The sequence below is a fragment of the Malaya genurostris genome, chromosome 2 (genome assembly GCF_030247185.1).
Source record: "Malaya genurostris strain Urasoe2022 chromosome 2, Malgen_1.1, whole genome shotgun sequence".
NCBI classification, from domain to species: Eukaryota; Metazoa; Arthropoda; class Insecta; order Diptera; family Culicidae; genus Malaya; species Malaya genurostris.
Window position 1 is genome coordinate 270,071,971 of NC_080571.1, and position 18,492 is coordinate 270,090,462.

General features: G+C 37.6%; 1 protein-coding gene across 6 annotated transcripts in view; it reads right to left on the reverse strand.

Moving 5' to 3' along the window:
• The window catches only part of LOC131429991 (protein vestigial), a 102,026-nt gene extending 83,970 nt beyond the window's left edge, over positions 1–18,056 (reverse strand). For 2 of the 6 annotated variants that reach the window (XM_058594590.1, XM_058594584.1), the window contains exons 1-2: positions 17,531–18,056; positions 8,812–9,560 (exon numbers count right to left, since the gene is read on the reverse strand). In XM_058594590.1, coding sequence (XP_058450573.1) covers positions 8,812–8,907 — 96 coding nt within the window. In that variant the 5' untranslated portion in view covers positions 8,908–9,560; positions 17,531–18,056. The remainder of the gene's footprint in view (positions 1–8,811; positions 9,561–17,530) is intronic. The other 4 variants (XM_058594585.1, XM_058594588.1, XM_058594587.1 and 1 more) reach the window with 4 other exon arrangements.
• Between the last annotated feature and the right edge of the window lie 436 nt (positions 18,057–18,492).

The window sequence follows — 18,492 nt, forward strand, 5'->3', positions numbered from 1 at the left end:
CAAATTAAAATTACAGTTAAATTTTAAAATTAAAACGAAAGGTAACGAAAATGACCGAAGAATTTTTAAACGTCGAAATGATTCCAAACTGGTTCTAAAAATGTCGTGTGTTGTCTCTTAGTTGGCATTAGGACGTTTTTAAGAAGAATTCTGACATTTCTCTGTGAGTGTAATAGTGCAATATTTTGTTTTCATTGCTGTCGCCATTGCTAATTTATAGGATGAGTAAAGGACCAACGATAGGATGGATAAAAATCCATTGAGATGAAATTAGGAGCAGAGTAGTGAACACATCATAAGTGTTTTTAGCTGTTTTATAAATATTAGTTTAATTTTGAAGAAATGTGAATCCATTCTCAATGTGGAGCAAGGCGAATGAAGCAGAAATATGAAATATTTATAGTGATTTTAGTGGCTAAACCGGGGTATTGAGGCAACGTCCTTACAAACGAGATGAAATAGGAAGCCCTTACCCTGTCAGTACACAAAAATAAATGAAATTTACACGACATGTAATTCAATGATATCGATGTTAAAATGTAAATTAGAATGTAATAATAAAATACATGTAAAGCTTTATTTTACTACAAAATCTGCTAGAGGAAACCCATATTGGAATGCGTTAGTTGCGCATTGAGTGTGTTGGTGCAAGGAAACTTAAATCAAAATATTTCTCACAAGCAGTTTTCAGTTAAACATTTCCACTTTGCCTAAATTACAATTCAAAACAGAAACGGCTGATTTGTTTCATTGTAAACTATGAGCTAATTTTATTTGATTAAATCTGGAAAAAGACTACGGAACTTGTTTTTACACACACATTGTTAGCATTACCCTTACGCTTTAAAAGTGTCTTTCTCCTTAAATGATTACTTTTAGTATTTTCATAAATAATTGTTTCAGTTAAATAGTATTTTAAAATATATTTGATGTCAATAAGTCCGGAAGCGAATACGATCTGAAAGCAAAATGAATTTATAACAAAAAAGCTATTTTCGTAACAAATGTTGATAAACGTCTGGTCTCGTTGGTAGATATAATAACAAAAATAGCAACTCTCAGAAAGTGAAATAGTCTAACATAGTTATAACATCTTGTTTATATTTCAATAGCAGTTATAGAAGCTCTGCAAAAATTTTCACATCGTCATACAATACGGGGTAACTATATCAATTATGCAACTTATGGAAAAAATTCCAAATGGCTGTCATAATTGCATCGGACACAATATACGTCGAAATTGTTATAAATCTCTTGTGGAGAAAAAATTGACTGAATGATGATGATGATCTCCGCAAGGCAACAAAAGATAAGCCGAATTGAGAAACTTGTCGCTTAAAATATTTTTCTGCTGAGTCCGCAAAGTTTTATCTGCCTCATCAATTTTTGGGTCGGTGTGTGCAGTTTTTTTTAGGTTCAGAAAAAAACAATGACATAAAATTCATAACATGTGAAAATTTTGTGTAAGATTCATCTGTTTGAAATGAACGATAAACTTTCAGACATGAGAATATTATCATAAAAGTTGCAAAAATACAGCATTACTCAATGATAACAAAAAATCAAACAGATAATTTGTATTCGGTTTTCATCTCGCGAAAAAAATGGGCAGACCTGACATCACTTGATATTGAGCGAAAAGTTAATTTCATCGTAGTTACTCTCATAGTTATATATTACCGCACGAGCAACTTGTTTTTGCAACTACAGCACACGGGCTTACCAAAATAATACCTATAGTGCGCATAACAAAAGTCGGTCATTTTATTTCATGTTTACATTACGTAGTAGTTTTCACGAGTTCCACAATAGTTTTTTCGCTGATTGTATTACTACCTTGATGATGGGATCGACGTAATAACGGGAGAACTTAAAGATATGTTGCACAACTCAGAAAAATTGCACTTTTTCCATCACACAACAGTTACTAGAATAGTAATATAAACTAACTTGATAAATTGCACAATCAGTTGAAAAATACAGGACAGCAACTTAACATGCTACTTGGGGTGTAATGATGCCTTTTTCATATTATTCAATAGCAATAAATACTACAATTTAAAAAAGTTTTAAGTTAGTGAAAATATATTCAATCATATGCGAGAAAGTGAAGTGATGTACTTTCGGAACCGAAAGCTGGATATCGGTATAGTGACATTCGGTTTATTCAACCCTAGACTAATAAGACCTACCATTTTTTTGAAAGATTCTCTATGGCGATTTGAATTAAAAAAAAAAATTATCGGTAGTTGGACTTGGATGAAATTCAGCAAATCGTTTATGGGACTATCAATGATTTATTTGGTTACAAACTATCATGGTCTGCAAAATAGAAAAAATCACTAGCCAATATAAAGAGGTAGCACCTGAAAAAATATTCAATTAAATTGACATTTTTACACATAGTACCCTACATCCGGAACCAGGGGTTTGATCCGAATGAAAATTGGAATATTCTAATGGCATCTTTAGATCTTTCAGTAGATTCGAAGATGGTGAAAATCGGTTGAGTTATCTCTGAAAAAAGTGAGTCAGCTTATTTTCACTTTATTGGTGTATATCACCCTGTAATTCCGGAACCAGAGGTCGGAACCAAATGAAATTCAGAAACTTTGTGTGGGACTAGAAGACCTTTCATTTGAATCTAAGATCGAGGAAACAGTTCAGCCATCTTCGAGAAAAGTGAGTAACAATATTTGTCACACACACATACATATGCACACAGACACTTGCTCAGTTCGTCGAGCTGAATCGAATGATACATGACATTCGGCCTTCCGGGCCTCGGTGCAAAAGTTGTTTTTACAGTGATTGTACGTATAGCCTATATAAAGCAAAGTCCTGGCATTACATTTCTTTAGTGGAATTCGGCCTTTCTGTTTCAACAGACTTCGCAGCCGATTCTTAGTGTACAGAATCATTGCATGGCTAGTACTATGGATCCTACTGACACTAAGAATCCTTTCAGGTCGGGGCTCGAACATACGACAACTGGCTTGTAAGACCAGCGCCCTATGCATTGAACCACCAACCCGGGCCACATATAGCCTATATGAGAAAGGCAAAAAGACGCAGTTTCACCACAACATTATTACACTGCCTGTTGTTTGAAAGCCTGCTATCATACTTCCGCAAGGAAGCAATGTAATACTAAACGGTTTTTTTATTTAAAAGATATTTTATTGAGGCCTATTTGCGTACAAGCTTTACGTGGCCGATTTAGCTGAGTTTGGATTTCGTTGTCACCCTTTTTATAGGGGGAGAGGAGCTTCCATTTTCCTCCTGCGAGGATTGAGGGGCAGTTTGTTCGTGGTTCGTCTCGTCATCCATTGCCGTGGTATTGTTGTTGATTTCGTTGCTAGTTGCTGTAGATGCGCCTTGTTGTACATTGTTTGCAGTTGCTGGTTGGTTGGATGGTAAGCTGTTAATTGCAGCTGGTGTACTTTGTTCTATAGGGGATACGTTGGATGGTTTCGTTGAAGGGGATGCTTCATTGTTGTTGGTGACTGTCACAGAGGTTGCTTGGGGTTGGTGTGAAGGACGCACCGTTGTCCTTTGGTGAAGTTGTCTCCTTATCCAGTTTATCACATGGCTAACGAACAGCTTTTCGGCTATATTGACATGTGGCCATCTGATTGTCATAGGTAACAAGTGATTTGCACGGGATTCTTGTAACCTGACCGAATGTCACATAAGAAGGTATAGGCCTCGTCAAGCGCATGCGTAACAAACGTACGCCATTTAGATAACCGGGGAACTTTTCTTTTTCAATAGAGAGAATCTCTCCGTATTGGGACATGGTTTTGCGAATATAAGGATCGATGACGCTTGAGGGAAGATCACGCACACGCACTTCTATAGCACTATCTTCCATATATACTGGAATGTTGTATTTGATATTTTCATGCTCCACATAGTGCACATTATTATTGTCTTTAGCGAATTGAATTACATCCAACTCTTTATAGAACTGGATATAAACAACATTATTGGTCTTATTGCATTGAAGTAAATGCACACGTTTAATGTCAAGATGCATTTGCTCCTTAAGCAAACCTTCAAGTTCTCGTATCGAAGGTCGAATTTTGCGCTGTCTAAAGTCAACAACAAGTGTATTCTTTCGTACCGGCGGTAGCTTTTGTTCGTTTGGTTCACTCATTTCGAGATCGTTCTATTGTTCACTACACAATACTGTACTTGGTTTCTTCTGTCCTGAACGTAAGCGGTTTTGGTTTATCGGCTGACTTGGATGAGATATGAAACCGAACTGACTACTAAACTGTTGACTTATCTTTACCTAGGACAGAACCTACTGACAACTGTTATTCCACTTTTCGAGCTAGCTTCAATCAGCTCATGATGGATTGAAAATGACATAAGCAAGCACAAGATGTTGAAATTTATATTACTACAGGGTGTTTGTAAGAAGTGTTGCTAGTATCGTGGGTATTAGTAGTACAGTTGGATTTCTTTCCAATCTGAGTTAAGGAGTGTTGGTAGATTTTTCTCCAACGGTTGTAAAATATTTGACGCGTCCTTCTTCAACAAACCTCATGGAAAGCCTGGCAAGTTATGAAAAAATCATTATTCAATCTATTGGATCGTATTGTTGGAAGGAGATTCTCTGTATCCCGCGGTTTTTTATGTAGGTCACTTGGCCTACGACACCGCCCACCTCCTTTTGGTTCTTTCACACAGCGGTATTTTGAATTTAGATTAGAATACATACGTACATACATACATACATACATACATACATACATACATACATACATACATACATACATACATACATACATACATACATACATACATACATACATACATACATACATACATACATACATACATACATACATACATACATACATACATACATACATACATACATACATACATACATACATACATACATACATACATACATACATACATACATACATACATACATACATACATACATACATACATACATACATACATACATACATACATACATACATACATACATACATACATACATACATACATACATACATACATACATACATACATACATACATACATACATACATACATACATACATACATACATACATACATACATACATACATACATACATACATACATACATACATACATACATACATACATACATACATACATACATACATACATACATACATACATACATACATACATACATACATACATACATACATACATACATACATACATACATACATACATACATACATACATACATACATACATACATACATACATACATACATACATACATACATACATACATACATACATACATACATACATACATACATAATCTTTTTAAATTACTTATTTCAATTAGATTAATTTTTTGTTTCTTTTTAACTCATGTAAATGCAAAAACTTTATTCTACAATCACTGAATGATACAATGAAAGAATAAAATCCAAAAGATATAGGATATATAGAATATAAGACGAGCAGCAGATCTTTGGATAATTTTCTTTGTTGGTATTTGTTTGATAGTTTAGTTTATAGAACATCAGAAATTAATAACAAAAAAATAATCATTTTTAAAATTTTCATCAATCTTATTATCTTTTTTTTGAAAACGAAGAAGAAGTCAGTCTGGTCCTGCATTAACCCTTCCACGACCATAAGATGTCCAGGACGAAATATGTCAGTATAACACAATATTTTAGCTATTGTGGGTGTAAAGTTAAAGAATATCATCAGAAAAATATGGTTTCCTACAATTTCAAGGGAAATATTTTTCCCAATGATCCTCAGAAATAAATAAACGAAGAGTTGGGTTTATTATATCGTAATTTAATTTATTGCTTTAATTGCTTTAATTATCAGAATAATAAAATAAATAGTTAGTTATGGTAGTGGTAGTGTAGTGGACGTGGCACATAACATATTCTATTTTCTATACGTCGTTTTGCACAAACTTTTTCAGTGCACTAAAGATTGACAGTTCTTTTTTTTATTCGTTCAGAAACACATTTGTCGCCTTTGAAATAAGTTTTTTTAACATTCAGTAAAAAAACATCTATTTTATAATAATTGTTATAGATTCTATAACTATTTTAAAGAAGGGGAAAATATTCCCCTTGAGCGTTGGAGGTTAAAGCATTAAAAATGTCTTACTCTTCACTACATGGTGGCAGGCGTCAAAAATTACTTTTCGTTACAATCCGCGTTTTTTTTTTCAATAATACTCAACATCGTCGATTCAACCATAAAAGTATTTCAAATTTCTGTATGTTTTTGGTTTTGTCAAATTTTTCAAAATTTCCATCGAAAATTCCGCGCGCATGGTACTTGGACGATGGCCTTGACAAACATAATTTTTGTGAGGTTATGTCCTGTTCTGGCAAAGCCGATGTAAATGAATTTCTATTGAATTTCTATTGAAGTGCTCAATCAAAGATAGCCATGGTTATAAACTTGTTTCTGCAAGCTAGTTTTTTTTTATCCATAGATCATCATGTCATCATCCGAGGAAACAGCCTCAACAAGTAAAGATCTAACAATCGACGAAATCTCCGAAAAGTTTGAATTATTGAAGACCAAATTTCTGGCTATTTTGGAGGATCGTTTTTTCGGAAATCTAAAACATGACTGGCGTAAATGCGATACCCAGGATCAGGAAGCGGAATCGATGCCTTCATATCATAGTTTGAGCGAAGAAAGTGGAAGTTATCTGATACTCGATGGCAAGAAAGTTTCATTTGAGTGGTTTCGCCTTGGACTGGCTGGTGGGATTTCCGATCCTGAACCTGAACCAAAACCCTCGCCGGTAGTACAGATTTCGGCAGGAAACGAACTCCCCCATGAGAATCCGTATGCCGTTGGAACTCCGGTGGAAATGGCTAGCTCCGCGCAAGCGAAAGATCGATTCCATACCCATAGAACACGAGCCAGAGAAGGGATGCGTAAACGGTTGCTGGTGAAGGATGTTCCTTTCGAAAAGGAGACTCTAGGAGCAAAACAGAAGCATCACTCGAAGTTGGCTACTCAGTTGGATGCTCATTATCGGAATGAAATTACGTACCGACCTCGGATTCGCAATTTTATGCGAGTTGATGCCATTCATAAGCTGCGTGATGATTCCAGAAGACAGTTCGAGACTTTCTACCGAAAGGAGTATCTGTTGCAGAAAACCGACGTCGAGAAAGTGGAAAAACAGCACCACAAGGACCTGCACGAGCGTTGTGCGGAATTGACGCAAGCATTACGTGAGATTCGACAGCAAGGATTTAGCGCATCTATGCGAGTGTTGGACAAGGTAAAACCGTGCTACGAAGAAACCGCTCGATGTGAAGCGCGGTATCGTGACTGTCAGCAGCAGATGGTCGCACTGTGGAACCAAGTTATACAACTGGAGAGTGTATGGACTAGGCGATTGAAGTATCAAAATTTCCTGTACTTGATCATGCCAAAACAGTGGCGCGAGGAGTATGACTGGATCCATAGGGACGAGGAAGGCAAACTTGAAGGGTATCCGGAATCAATAGCGAAACGTGACACTGCCAATATTCGGAATTTGGACGGCACTAACGATATCTGGGCTGTGAAGGAATTCTTCGAAAAAGAATATGTCGAAAAAGAAAAACCAGTTTATCCGGCGTTCGAAGATAGTGCCAGTTTAATGCAGGGGATTGCCGAATTGGATGTTAATTTAATGACTCTGATTAGTAGACTGAATTTGCTGAATTGGGTAAAGGTGGAGGCCGAAAAGGAAGTGCAGGATGTGAAGATATTCTATGAAAGAACAATCGCAAACCTGCGATACTCAATTGAAGATGTGGTACAGAAAACGAATAGATGTGAGAAACGTGCGAATCACTTGAAGCAGTTGTTCATCGATCTTTCCGGGGAGCCACTGCGGGCTTGTGTGGCAAATGAAAAAGCCAGATCAATTGAAACGCTTGTGTATGTGGTTTACAAAGAGCTTCTGCCACCGGAACAACGCGAGAACGCCTTGAGATTTTCTGCCACCGAAAGCTTCATCTACATTTTCGATGTGTTCACTCAGCTATGGGCAGATTTTGACAAACTTCCACCAAAGTTGCTGCACTCCGTCGAGCGGCAGGTTCGACTTCGGCGTAAGCGAGAGCTACGCATAGCTCAACGTGCCGCTGAGTTGGACCATCGACATAATCTGATGGCCATTCAGTTGAAACGCAGCCTGGCACCGCCGTACGTTCGTCCTCCGAGAACTGGGAAGCTGCCCAGATCTCGACTCAAGAAAAAACCCGTCCCGGAAGTGGTTGAATCTCCGGTGGTAACAAAATTAGATAAGATCTTTAAAATGGCATTCGGTGAGGATGCCATCATGACCGAAGCCGAGCGAAAGAATCTGCAGGTTGATACGACTTTCCGTAATTACTGTGCGGTGCAGTTCGATCACTTTTTGCGCACATTAGGCTACGAACCGGAGTACGATTTCGAGACCCAAGTGCAGCAGCGTGATGGTCCCGAAACGAACTTTTTCAAGCGGCTCGAGCTGATGCCAAAGGTCATGCAACGAATGGCGAAGTGGGATGCACTGCAGGAGAAACTTAAACAGCGTTTGCTACAACGAATTTCCGAGACCTTCGACGATTGATGAGTGTATGTCTTATTTGTTTTAGAGAATAAACAATGCTTCGTTCTATAACTTGTCAATACGATTTGAGGGTCTTGAATTTATCCATTTTCAATGAGTGTGTAAATCTACGATTGATTGGATTTTTTTAAAATTCAGTTTGCTTATTTCATTGCACAATGCTTACTAATGGGGCAACACTTACCCGTTCATACTGGTAGAAGGGTCGACTGGGTCCGGCTCGGCCGTACAGGTATGGGTAGTATGCTCCGTACATAACTTCCGGGCAGGACACTGCCATTGTCGCGAACCGAACGAACCGAGCAACCGAGCTGAACAGGCAGTCAGTCGGTCGCAGGTTTTGTTGGCAGTCTTACCAGTCGGACTGCCTCTGTCGAACGAACAGAGCACCGTGGACACCGTGCGGTACTAAATACTAATTAGCAACGAACTTTTTATTTTCGTTTCTCAGCACAACACTATTTCGCACTTTTCAACAGCTGTCACTGCCTAGGGGTCTTCAAATCATTTAAAGCCTATCAACGGTTTCATTTATTCACACTTTTCAGCAGCTTCTTGGCTCACCTCCGTGGGAAGGGGGAACGGAAAATGTAAGTTTGAAAAACGAGTTCTGATTTAAAATTTCAATTCGTATCTCTCGCGTTCTCCCGTCCGACAAGGGATTCTTGGTTTGCCGGTTTGCTTGGCCAGCTCGGTGGTTTTCGTTTTCCTTGGCCGGGTTTTCACTTCACGGTGTGTGCTGTTGCTCGGCAAATCACGCGTGTTCTCACAACTTCATATTATTCAGTTGATTAATGAAGCACTTTTAAACTTTTTGTTGTTGTTGCTCTTAATGCGAAAAGATTAATTTTAACACTTTTTGCTCACTGTCAAGAGGTTTCCCTGGGGTTCTTGCTTCCGACAAAGAGTCCTTATCCGGCAGATTCACGGAACCTAAAACCAATAAAGCTATTCAGTAGAACGTTTTCCATTGTTGTTTGAAGATGTTGTTTCCACTTGCAAAAAAATTATAGTCATTCTGAAACACTCATTATCGTGTCCATTATAATTAGCAAGACAGAATCAAGATGACGACCTAACACAACACTCCGTTGGCTACACGTTAGTGCCCCGCAAGTATGTATATGCTTTAGAACAATTAAACTCACATAAAATTGTATATGCTAATTAGAAACCGTAATCGTGTTTCCTCGTTTCTCGCGTCCCTCCCCGGTAACTTTTTTTTTGCATCGTCTCGGTGGTTTAAATCTCGGTGAAAGAAATTGTTTCATTTTCATTTGTGCTTCCTAAAGACAGCGGAGCAGAAGGAAAATAAAAACGACAATCGACACGCGGGAAAAACAATTTTCAGACAGCAACTCCTCGCAAGACCCGGCACTTGTTACGGGCCACAACGCGTCGGGGTTATTACATCGATTACACGTTATGTAGGCCCGGTGCTGTTTTCTGGTACAGACCAGTGCAGCTGGTGCTGCGTTTCAGAGTTTAACGGAAATCGGGCCGCGACTGGAGCGGAATACTAATTAGCAGGAGTCCCCACCACTGGGGAGCAGAGGCTTGCCGCAGACGCATCGTTAGTACGTGAAGCAATCATCACGGCAACAGCGTCGAACTGCTGGTGTTTGAATGAAAATCAAACTGTTGATGTTTGAATGAAAATCTGGGATGAACGAAAGCCCATTGAAAAATTCATTAGGGTTAAGGAAAATCTTCGACTAGTTTTCAGGTCTCGGATATTAGTACTATGTACTACTTTATTAGTACTAAGAGTAGAGTTACTTATTAACCTTATTAATATATGTAAGTTCCATTGGGCATTTGATCTACGACTGGGTCTAAAAACTTTGCCTCTGTTTCATGGAACAAGGTCATAGTAATATCGATATGATAAGTGACAGATTTAAAAGATTCGATTACATCATGTTATGCCTGTTGTTTCCAGAAACCTACACTTTTTGTAGTGTTGGAACTGAGCAGGCGCGTATACAGGGGAGGTTTTGGGGGTTAAAAACCGCCCCCTCTCCAAACTCAAGAAATTATTAGGAGAGACAGGGGCTAGACCAGACATGGATTTACTTTGAAAACGTGCTTGGAGATGACATGGTAGAGATGACTTGGGTAAAAATTAAGTAAGTTTGAATGATGTTTTTTTCAGTTTCTAAAAGGTGTTTGCCCCGGTCTCCCCTATATTATGAAAACACCTCCCGAAATTTTTTTCTGTTTACGCACCTGCACCTGAGTGTATAGGAAAAGTGATGGCAGTAGTTGGTTTGTAAGAAACATTCTTTCCAATGGAGCAAACGACCTGTCAAATCTAATATGAAACTTTAGAAATTGCGAATACTTCGAATGAAATTGTGAATTGTAGCCAATATTACAGTACACTGATTTTATTCAGCAATATGTTAAACTACGTTCACAACGTTCAAAAGCGCGTACCAGCGTAGTGTTTTATTTACAATCAATAGTTGAGTTTTTCCAAGCATAAGAAATGAAAACGATTTTATTGAAATTAGCTCATATTTAGAGAAAACAGTCAATTTTTCATGGTACAGTAGCATGAATAATGTATATGAACTTAAGCTTCGTTCACTTCTGATATGTTTTGACCATTGATTGTATCAAATGAACCAAAAAACAAAATGTATGTAACAAAATGCATCTTCAGGTACGTTAATTAGGAAACGTCAACTAAAATAGTGAGCATTCAAAACATATTTGACACTGTTCAGGTTAAAATTAGAAGGACATTCAACGCCCGTAGTTTTTTTTTAAAAAGCGATACATCGTTGTAAAATATAACGTTACAAAAATGTTTCTTTACAGTAAACGAAGTTTAAACACACTTAAAGCTCAAGTATCATTATGATCGTTTGCAGCCCGTCGAAGTAAAACATTTGAATAGAACGTACTGATCTTTTTTTGAAAAGCGGGATTTTAACAAGTATTAAAGATTTTATTTATTCTCCCATGTGGCACTTGGTGGTCCTTCGTCTCTCTTTCTATTTGCACCAGAACTCAAAATGGACGAAAATAAAGAAAAATAAATGTCGCTCTCAGTTCCGCTTGCAAATTATGAGAACGTGAACAGTAGTTTCAAAATTGTGTTCTATCTTTCATTTACTCTTTCAGTCATTTTCGGGTTTCAGTGAAAATTGTATACTGTGCAGTGTCGATATTCAAAAGAGGCCTTGAGAATCGATAACGACAGAATTGAGAATCGAAAATTGACAACGATTTTAACCAGATGATGCTCGTATCTATAGTAGTTTTGTTTTCAATAGGGGTTCTAGAGAGTAAATATTTGGATTTATCATATTTTGGACACTCTTTATAACCAAACTCCACAGATTTTCATTTTATCAATGAGATAATGGGAATTGAAATTTGACTGATTCTCCCTGCAGACTCTATTTTGGCTTAGTCTTGTCGTACGAGGAGCAAGTGACGTTGACATTGATACTCCCTTTTGTTGAAGTAAGAGACGAAAAAGATTCGCCTCACTCCGTTTGTTTTGGATGCGATCATTTACGAATGAGACAGTAAAAAATAACGAATATTAAGCTTTCGGATTGGATGCTTTCATTAAAAATGCGTAAAAATTTTAAGCTTTGTTCAGCACATCTAACGTAAAAAAAGTGTGGATTTAATCTTTCACTTTCAGTGAGTGTGTTTGATCAATCCCAAATTCGAAGACCACCTCAAGATTCGTGCTTCATTTCCAGCCCACTGTAATCTAACTCGTTTTCTCGCAACGCCAAACTACTTCGTCCCGGTACAGTTTGTGGTCACGAAGCTTTCGTCTCAAATGGTACGAAGGAGTCTTCCACGGCTCTATGATCAACATCAACAATATCGATATGACTTCCAGGAGGCATGCGAGATTCATTAATGTTGATTTCGTTTCTCCGCATAGCATCTCTTCGAGTACTAGATTGAGCAACAAATTGAAGAGTATATCGCCATGCTTTAGTCCATCTAACGTCACTCACGCATCGCATCTCATTGCTCACTGGCTGATTCACTAGTTTGATTTAATTTCAATGACTATAGTCAAAACTGGTTTGGGTTTATCATCAAATGAAATTCAGACGCATTGCTCTTTTTCTACGCTTCTACCGTGCAGTGCTTCTGGTGTTTCATTTGATTGTTTGAAAATCTATCCTATTTTTTCTGGTTAAAGTTATGTCAAGTTTAATTGAGATTTGAAAGCGTTGAAAGAATGATAATGTTGGATACTGACGTTAAAACTGGTTATTAGGTTAAAACTGACGATCTATTTGAATTCTGCTAAATCTACATTGCATAATATTTAAAAGTATTGCTGTGATCAAAAAATATCATTCGGAAGGATCAAAATAGTAAAAGGTATGTTCAGTAGCAGTGTTGTTAGAAATTGAGGACAATTGGAGTATACCCAGAACTCAATTCAATGGTCGAAAAATACAATTCCAATAAGAACATAGTCTATGCATAGTACGGCACTTTTGCCGTGTCAGAAACTCAAACCAGACACTGAAACCGAACCGAATTTCCTTAACATGAGTTCAACACTAGTTTGATAGAAAGGTTTTCATGAGATACTAAGGATGGACAACGAAACCTATACACAGAAGAACTGTGATTAGTTTTCCGAGTAAAAGTTCCCTGTGGTCGCAGCATGAGGAAATGTTTCCAATAGATGCAAATTTGTTTCTATTATTGTGTTCGATGAAAAATTTTAATTCGGCAATCTATTTGCAGCTGCGGACAAAAAGCCCAAGGTTTCATTCAAAAATTAATCTGTAAATTCGAAACTCTAGAAGAAAAAATATTGCGCAATGCATTGTACATACAACGAGTTTGAACAATTTTGACCGAATTCGGCTAGCTGCTCTCACAGTCGAGAAATGTTTATACCGGTATTGCGACAGCACGATGGACTTCTTTAATGTCGTTTTCGCTTGAGAAAACTAAAACTGAACCAGGGTAGTTTCATCAAACAAACACTTTTCATGAAACTGTGTTGATTTCGCACTGAGCAACGGGGGTTTGAGAAAACCTGATATAAAAACCAGATTCGAAACTGACTCGATTTTCAGTTCAACAACGTTAAAACTAGGTTTAAAACTGGATTCAAACAAACGGTTTGACAGCAGTTAGCACAATGAATTGACTTAAATATAATTTGAAAAACAATTCAAATTAGATTGAAAATTTAAAATTAGATATTTTATACACGCATAATGAGTTTGAAAAACTAGGTGCAGTCTCAAGCGCATTTCGGTTTGTTAACGTCTTCTTCATATAAATTCACACAAGTTATATATTCACATCAATCACGATGCCACAATATTTCTCGACTGAAAGAGAAGCTAGTCAAATTCGTCCAAATCATTTAAAACCCGTTGCGTTGTTAAGAAATTTATCTTCTAGGGCTTCGAGTTTACAAACAACTTTTTGAATAAAACCTTGAGTTTAATCCAAATTCACTGAAGTGATCGCATCAGAAGCTTTCAAACTTCGAACTTTTGTGCAAGATATTGCTTTTTTGAGATAACTATTGCTCTGTCAAAACAAGTCATTTTCTTGAGCAAGGTTTCTTCTGATAATGAAGAAAATCACTACTGAACTGTCAGATTCTTGCAAAAGAGTTTATTTACATCCCAAATTAAATTAATAATTGCTTTTTATTGGATTTATGAATTTCATCATGAACTAAGTAGTATTGAATGGATTCAATGCCATTTTCGATGTATATTGTTTTTAATGAAAAGAATATCAAAAAAAAAAAAATTATCCTGATTCAAAGAATTTGTTACTTTTTATGTCGAATTAGCAATTAGCTTCTAATTATAGATGAGTACTAGGGTGGGACAAAATATTGATTTCAGCTCCACTAAACTTTTTGTGTTCCTTTTGGGTCCCATAAGCACCATGATAAATTTTAGCTCGATCGAAGAAACTATATTTTAGCGCCCGAGGTTTAAAGTTTGTATGGGATTTAGTATGGAGAAATTCATTGCTTACAAAAAAATCGGCTAGAGATCAGCATATGAGCTCTAAAAATCAGTGCGTATGTTATTTTTATAGGAAATTTATCGAGGAAGAAAAACTTCAGACTTCAAAACAATCCGACATTTGTAGAAAAAGTTATCAAAGGAAAACCAACACATGGTCCGAACGATGGCTCATTCTTTAATATATCTAGCACCACTGCTGCTAATGATGGTGATATGATTTAGTTTTTTTTATTATGCTATAACGGTTGATCTGAGTTGTTTGATGTCTTGACGATAGTTACTCAGCTTAAAATGAAGAGTCTTTTTAAGTGACAAACCATGCTCCAAACCTTACTGTAAAGACGCAAATATCTATGTCAATTATGTTTTTGTTTGCATAAAATAGTATTGTCTGTATTTTCTAAACTACAAGAGATAGAGAGTTTGTATAATCGCCAAAGTTATTGGATTTGAATTTTTCGAAAATATTGTAGACTCCAAAAACCTATTTCTTCAAATCGAAAAGTTAGACTTTTTTGTGTCTTTACAGTGAGTCTTGGAACATGGCTTGTCACTTAAAAATAATCTTCATAATAGAGTGAGAAACTTTTGTGAAGACATCAAACAACTCAAATCAACCTTTATAGCATAATATAAGAAAGTTAAATCATATTACCACCACTAGCAGCAGTGATGCTAGATATATTGAGGAATGAGATATTGTTTGGACTTTGTGTCGGTTTTCCTTTGATAACTTTTTCTACAAATGTCGGATTGTTTTGCGGTCTTCGAAAGTGTTCCTCCTCGATAAATTTCCTACGAAAATCATACATGCACTGATTTTAAGAGCTAATAGGTTGATCTGCAGCCGATTTTTTTTTGTAAAAAGTGAATTTCTTCATACTAAATCCCATACAAATTTTGAAACCTCGGGCGCGAAAGTATAGTTTCTCAGATCAAGCTAAAATTTTGCAAGGTGCTTATGGGACCGAAAAGGAACACGAAAAGTTTGGTTTGGAGTTGAAATCAACATTTTGTCCCACCCTAATGAGTACCCTTTGAAGAGAGTTTGCAAAGTTAGAAACATCAAAGAGTTCCCTTTGATACAATCGCTGAAGCTGTTCAAGAGGGCTGTATGAAACTATGAAACGGGAGGAAATATGGTCCTTTTTCAATATTTGAATGTAAAGAAACTGGAGAAGGCAGGGAAATTCCTTTTATCACATCTATAGTTGTACGTTTGAAGACAAGAAAAATAATTTTAATATATTAAAACTATTTAAAACGGTGAACATATCGAGCATCCCCCGGGACTGGTTTTAGAAAAGTCGACTTCCCGTTCGCATGAAAACTTCCAGGTTGATATGTGAAACATTCAAGTAATGTAAATTGATCAAAAGATTCAATTATTCGATATTCAATTTTGGTAAATGATAATTAAAGTTTTCTGAATAAGTTGTCTATGCTATTTTTGGAGTCATGAACAAACCTCATTGGAGGCCTTAGAAATCTAAAAAGAATTATTACAAATCAAGATAATATCGTAATATTATCAAGATTATTAAGATTTATTCCTCGATATTTAACACCGGTCAGTGCATTTTACTTATTTTTTTTGCGAAGGATCAGCAGTTTAATGTTGGTGCAAAAATATTCCGCTGCCGAGCTGTATTCAGTGCGAATTGATACCATTGAGGTACACACTGAGAAAAAATCCTGTGATTTTACATCTTATAAGATGCACATCAATGGAGCGTCACAGTTCACGCAAATTTGCAAGCAAGAACATGTATTATTGTGATTGATTTGAAAATTTCGGTTTCTAATGGTTCGTTTTACACGAAGTGTATTTTAGATGAAGTCAATAATTTTGCGAAATCTTTTAAGTATCTAATGCCAGCTATGTCCGTTTTTGAATACCATGGCAACTTGTCCCCGCTTCGAGTGTTCGGGCACTGAAAGATGCTTCGACTGCTTTGTCGGCGTCAAGTATTTCACCTAGACGATCCTAAAATATCTAAATGTTGATGTGATCGCTGACAAATGTTTTCGAAAGAATTTCTCCTCAAAGATTTAGAAACCGCTCATACCAAGATCGAATACAATGACTAGCTTCTGAACGATTCGTTTCCGTTGCCGTTACACCTGTATCATTAATCTAGTCATCGAATGTGATCATACCAGCAATGCAGCACCGTTTCCTCGGTTACCGCCAAATGTTGCTGCTAACTATTCAAAACATGTCCGTGCAAAGAGCACTTGGTCACCTTTTTGACATTTTTGGTTAGCTTACATCGCTGCTAGCGTAATCCAATTATCTTAATTGAGTTATGATCCACTCCGCCGGAATGAATCTTGCTCACGGCTGGGGTATTCTGAAATGTTTGCGATCTCGCCAATCACGCAGATAGTTTTGAGCAAAATGGTGCGTCCACGAGACTGAACTAATTGAAATTCGTGGCATCTCTCTAGCATTGCTTACGATCCACCTTCGCCGGAGGACGAGGGGGCGAGGACCACGAACTGCACCGTCGACCGGAGCAGTGTCACAGGGAGCGGGTACATTCTAAATTGCAACCGTATTATGCAATCGATCACGCTCGAGTTTACCGATCGATTACAGGCGCAGTGTTACGTTCAGTGACAGCTTCAATCACACGGCTTCGAATCTAAATTTAATTGCACAGTGCTGAATCTATTCACTACAACACTGAACCAATCGATGACCGGGAGTCCATTGCAGTGCGATGGAAAGTTTTTTTTTGACTTTGTCAAGATCACTTGCAACTAATGGGTTGATGCTGCTAATTTCTGATTCTTCTAGAAATCCTACCAATTCAGGGTGTTGGAAAATTCACCATTTCGACTCTGTCTGAACCTTTGTGAACAGAACAAATGGAAACAACTCTTTAAATAACTGACCATAAATCACTGATTTTACGTTCGAATACGTTACAGTAACTGCACGTACGTAGGCTGAAATATTTCCAGAGCGTGTACTTTAGCACCTGGCTCAATGTCAAACACACAATCAATCACTCAACTTCGCGTGGTTTTATGGTTCAAATTCTCGAGTCTAGTAGGCACTGCACTTTTGCTGCATTACAATGTGGAACACGCGAGTGGGGCGATTCTATGTCACTTCCACTGTAATAGTTTTTCTTCTGGGAAAATGGGAACGATTCACGGATGTCACTTTGCATGCGCCCACCGGTGCAAGCTTCGACACACGAGGAATCAGTCAGTAAAAATTCGAAATGCACGACGACACGTCACGTCACGACGCCGCAGTCCATGCTGCAAGGTTACACCGCGAACTGCACTTTGGCTTTTTTGACAACAAAAAACAAATAACAATACAATCTCAGTCCGTCGATCGGTGCGTCGTCCACACAGTGGTTAGCCTGAGCGCGCCGCGCGTATCCAAACCGAAAAATCAACTGAAGCAGAAGAATTTCGAGCTGTCTGCTTTAGGTTGGAGATTCTCGCTAAACCAGTTCGTGCAGCTGACAAACACATCGAAGTGAACCAGCCAACCAAAGAGCGAGGAAGGGGATTTGCCTGTTGTTGCTATTGTTGCTGTATATGCCTACTATTGACTGCGAACGCTCAAACAAACCGGTTCAGAGGCACCCCATGAAGGTGGGAGTGGCTATTGCCAGGAAAGCTCCGCCCACGGATGTGTGCGGGTGTGTTTGTGGGGATTGTGTATATGTACGCTACTGTTTCGCTGGTAGAGGAAGATGAAGCAGTCCGATTGATGATATCAGATAGCTGCATTTGTCGTACTAACACTGGCCAACCGTTTTCCGAAGGAGTGTGCATGCAGTTCAAATGAAGAAACTGAATGAAAAGTGCATTTGCGATACTTCATGAATAGATGT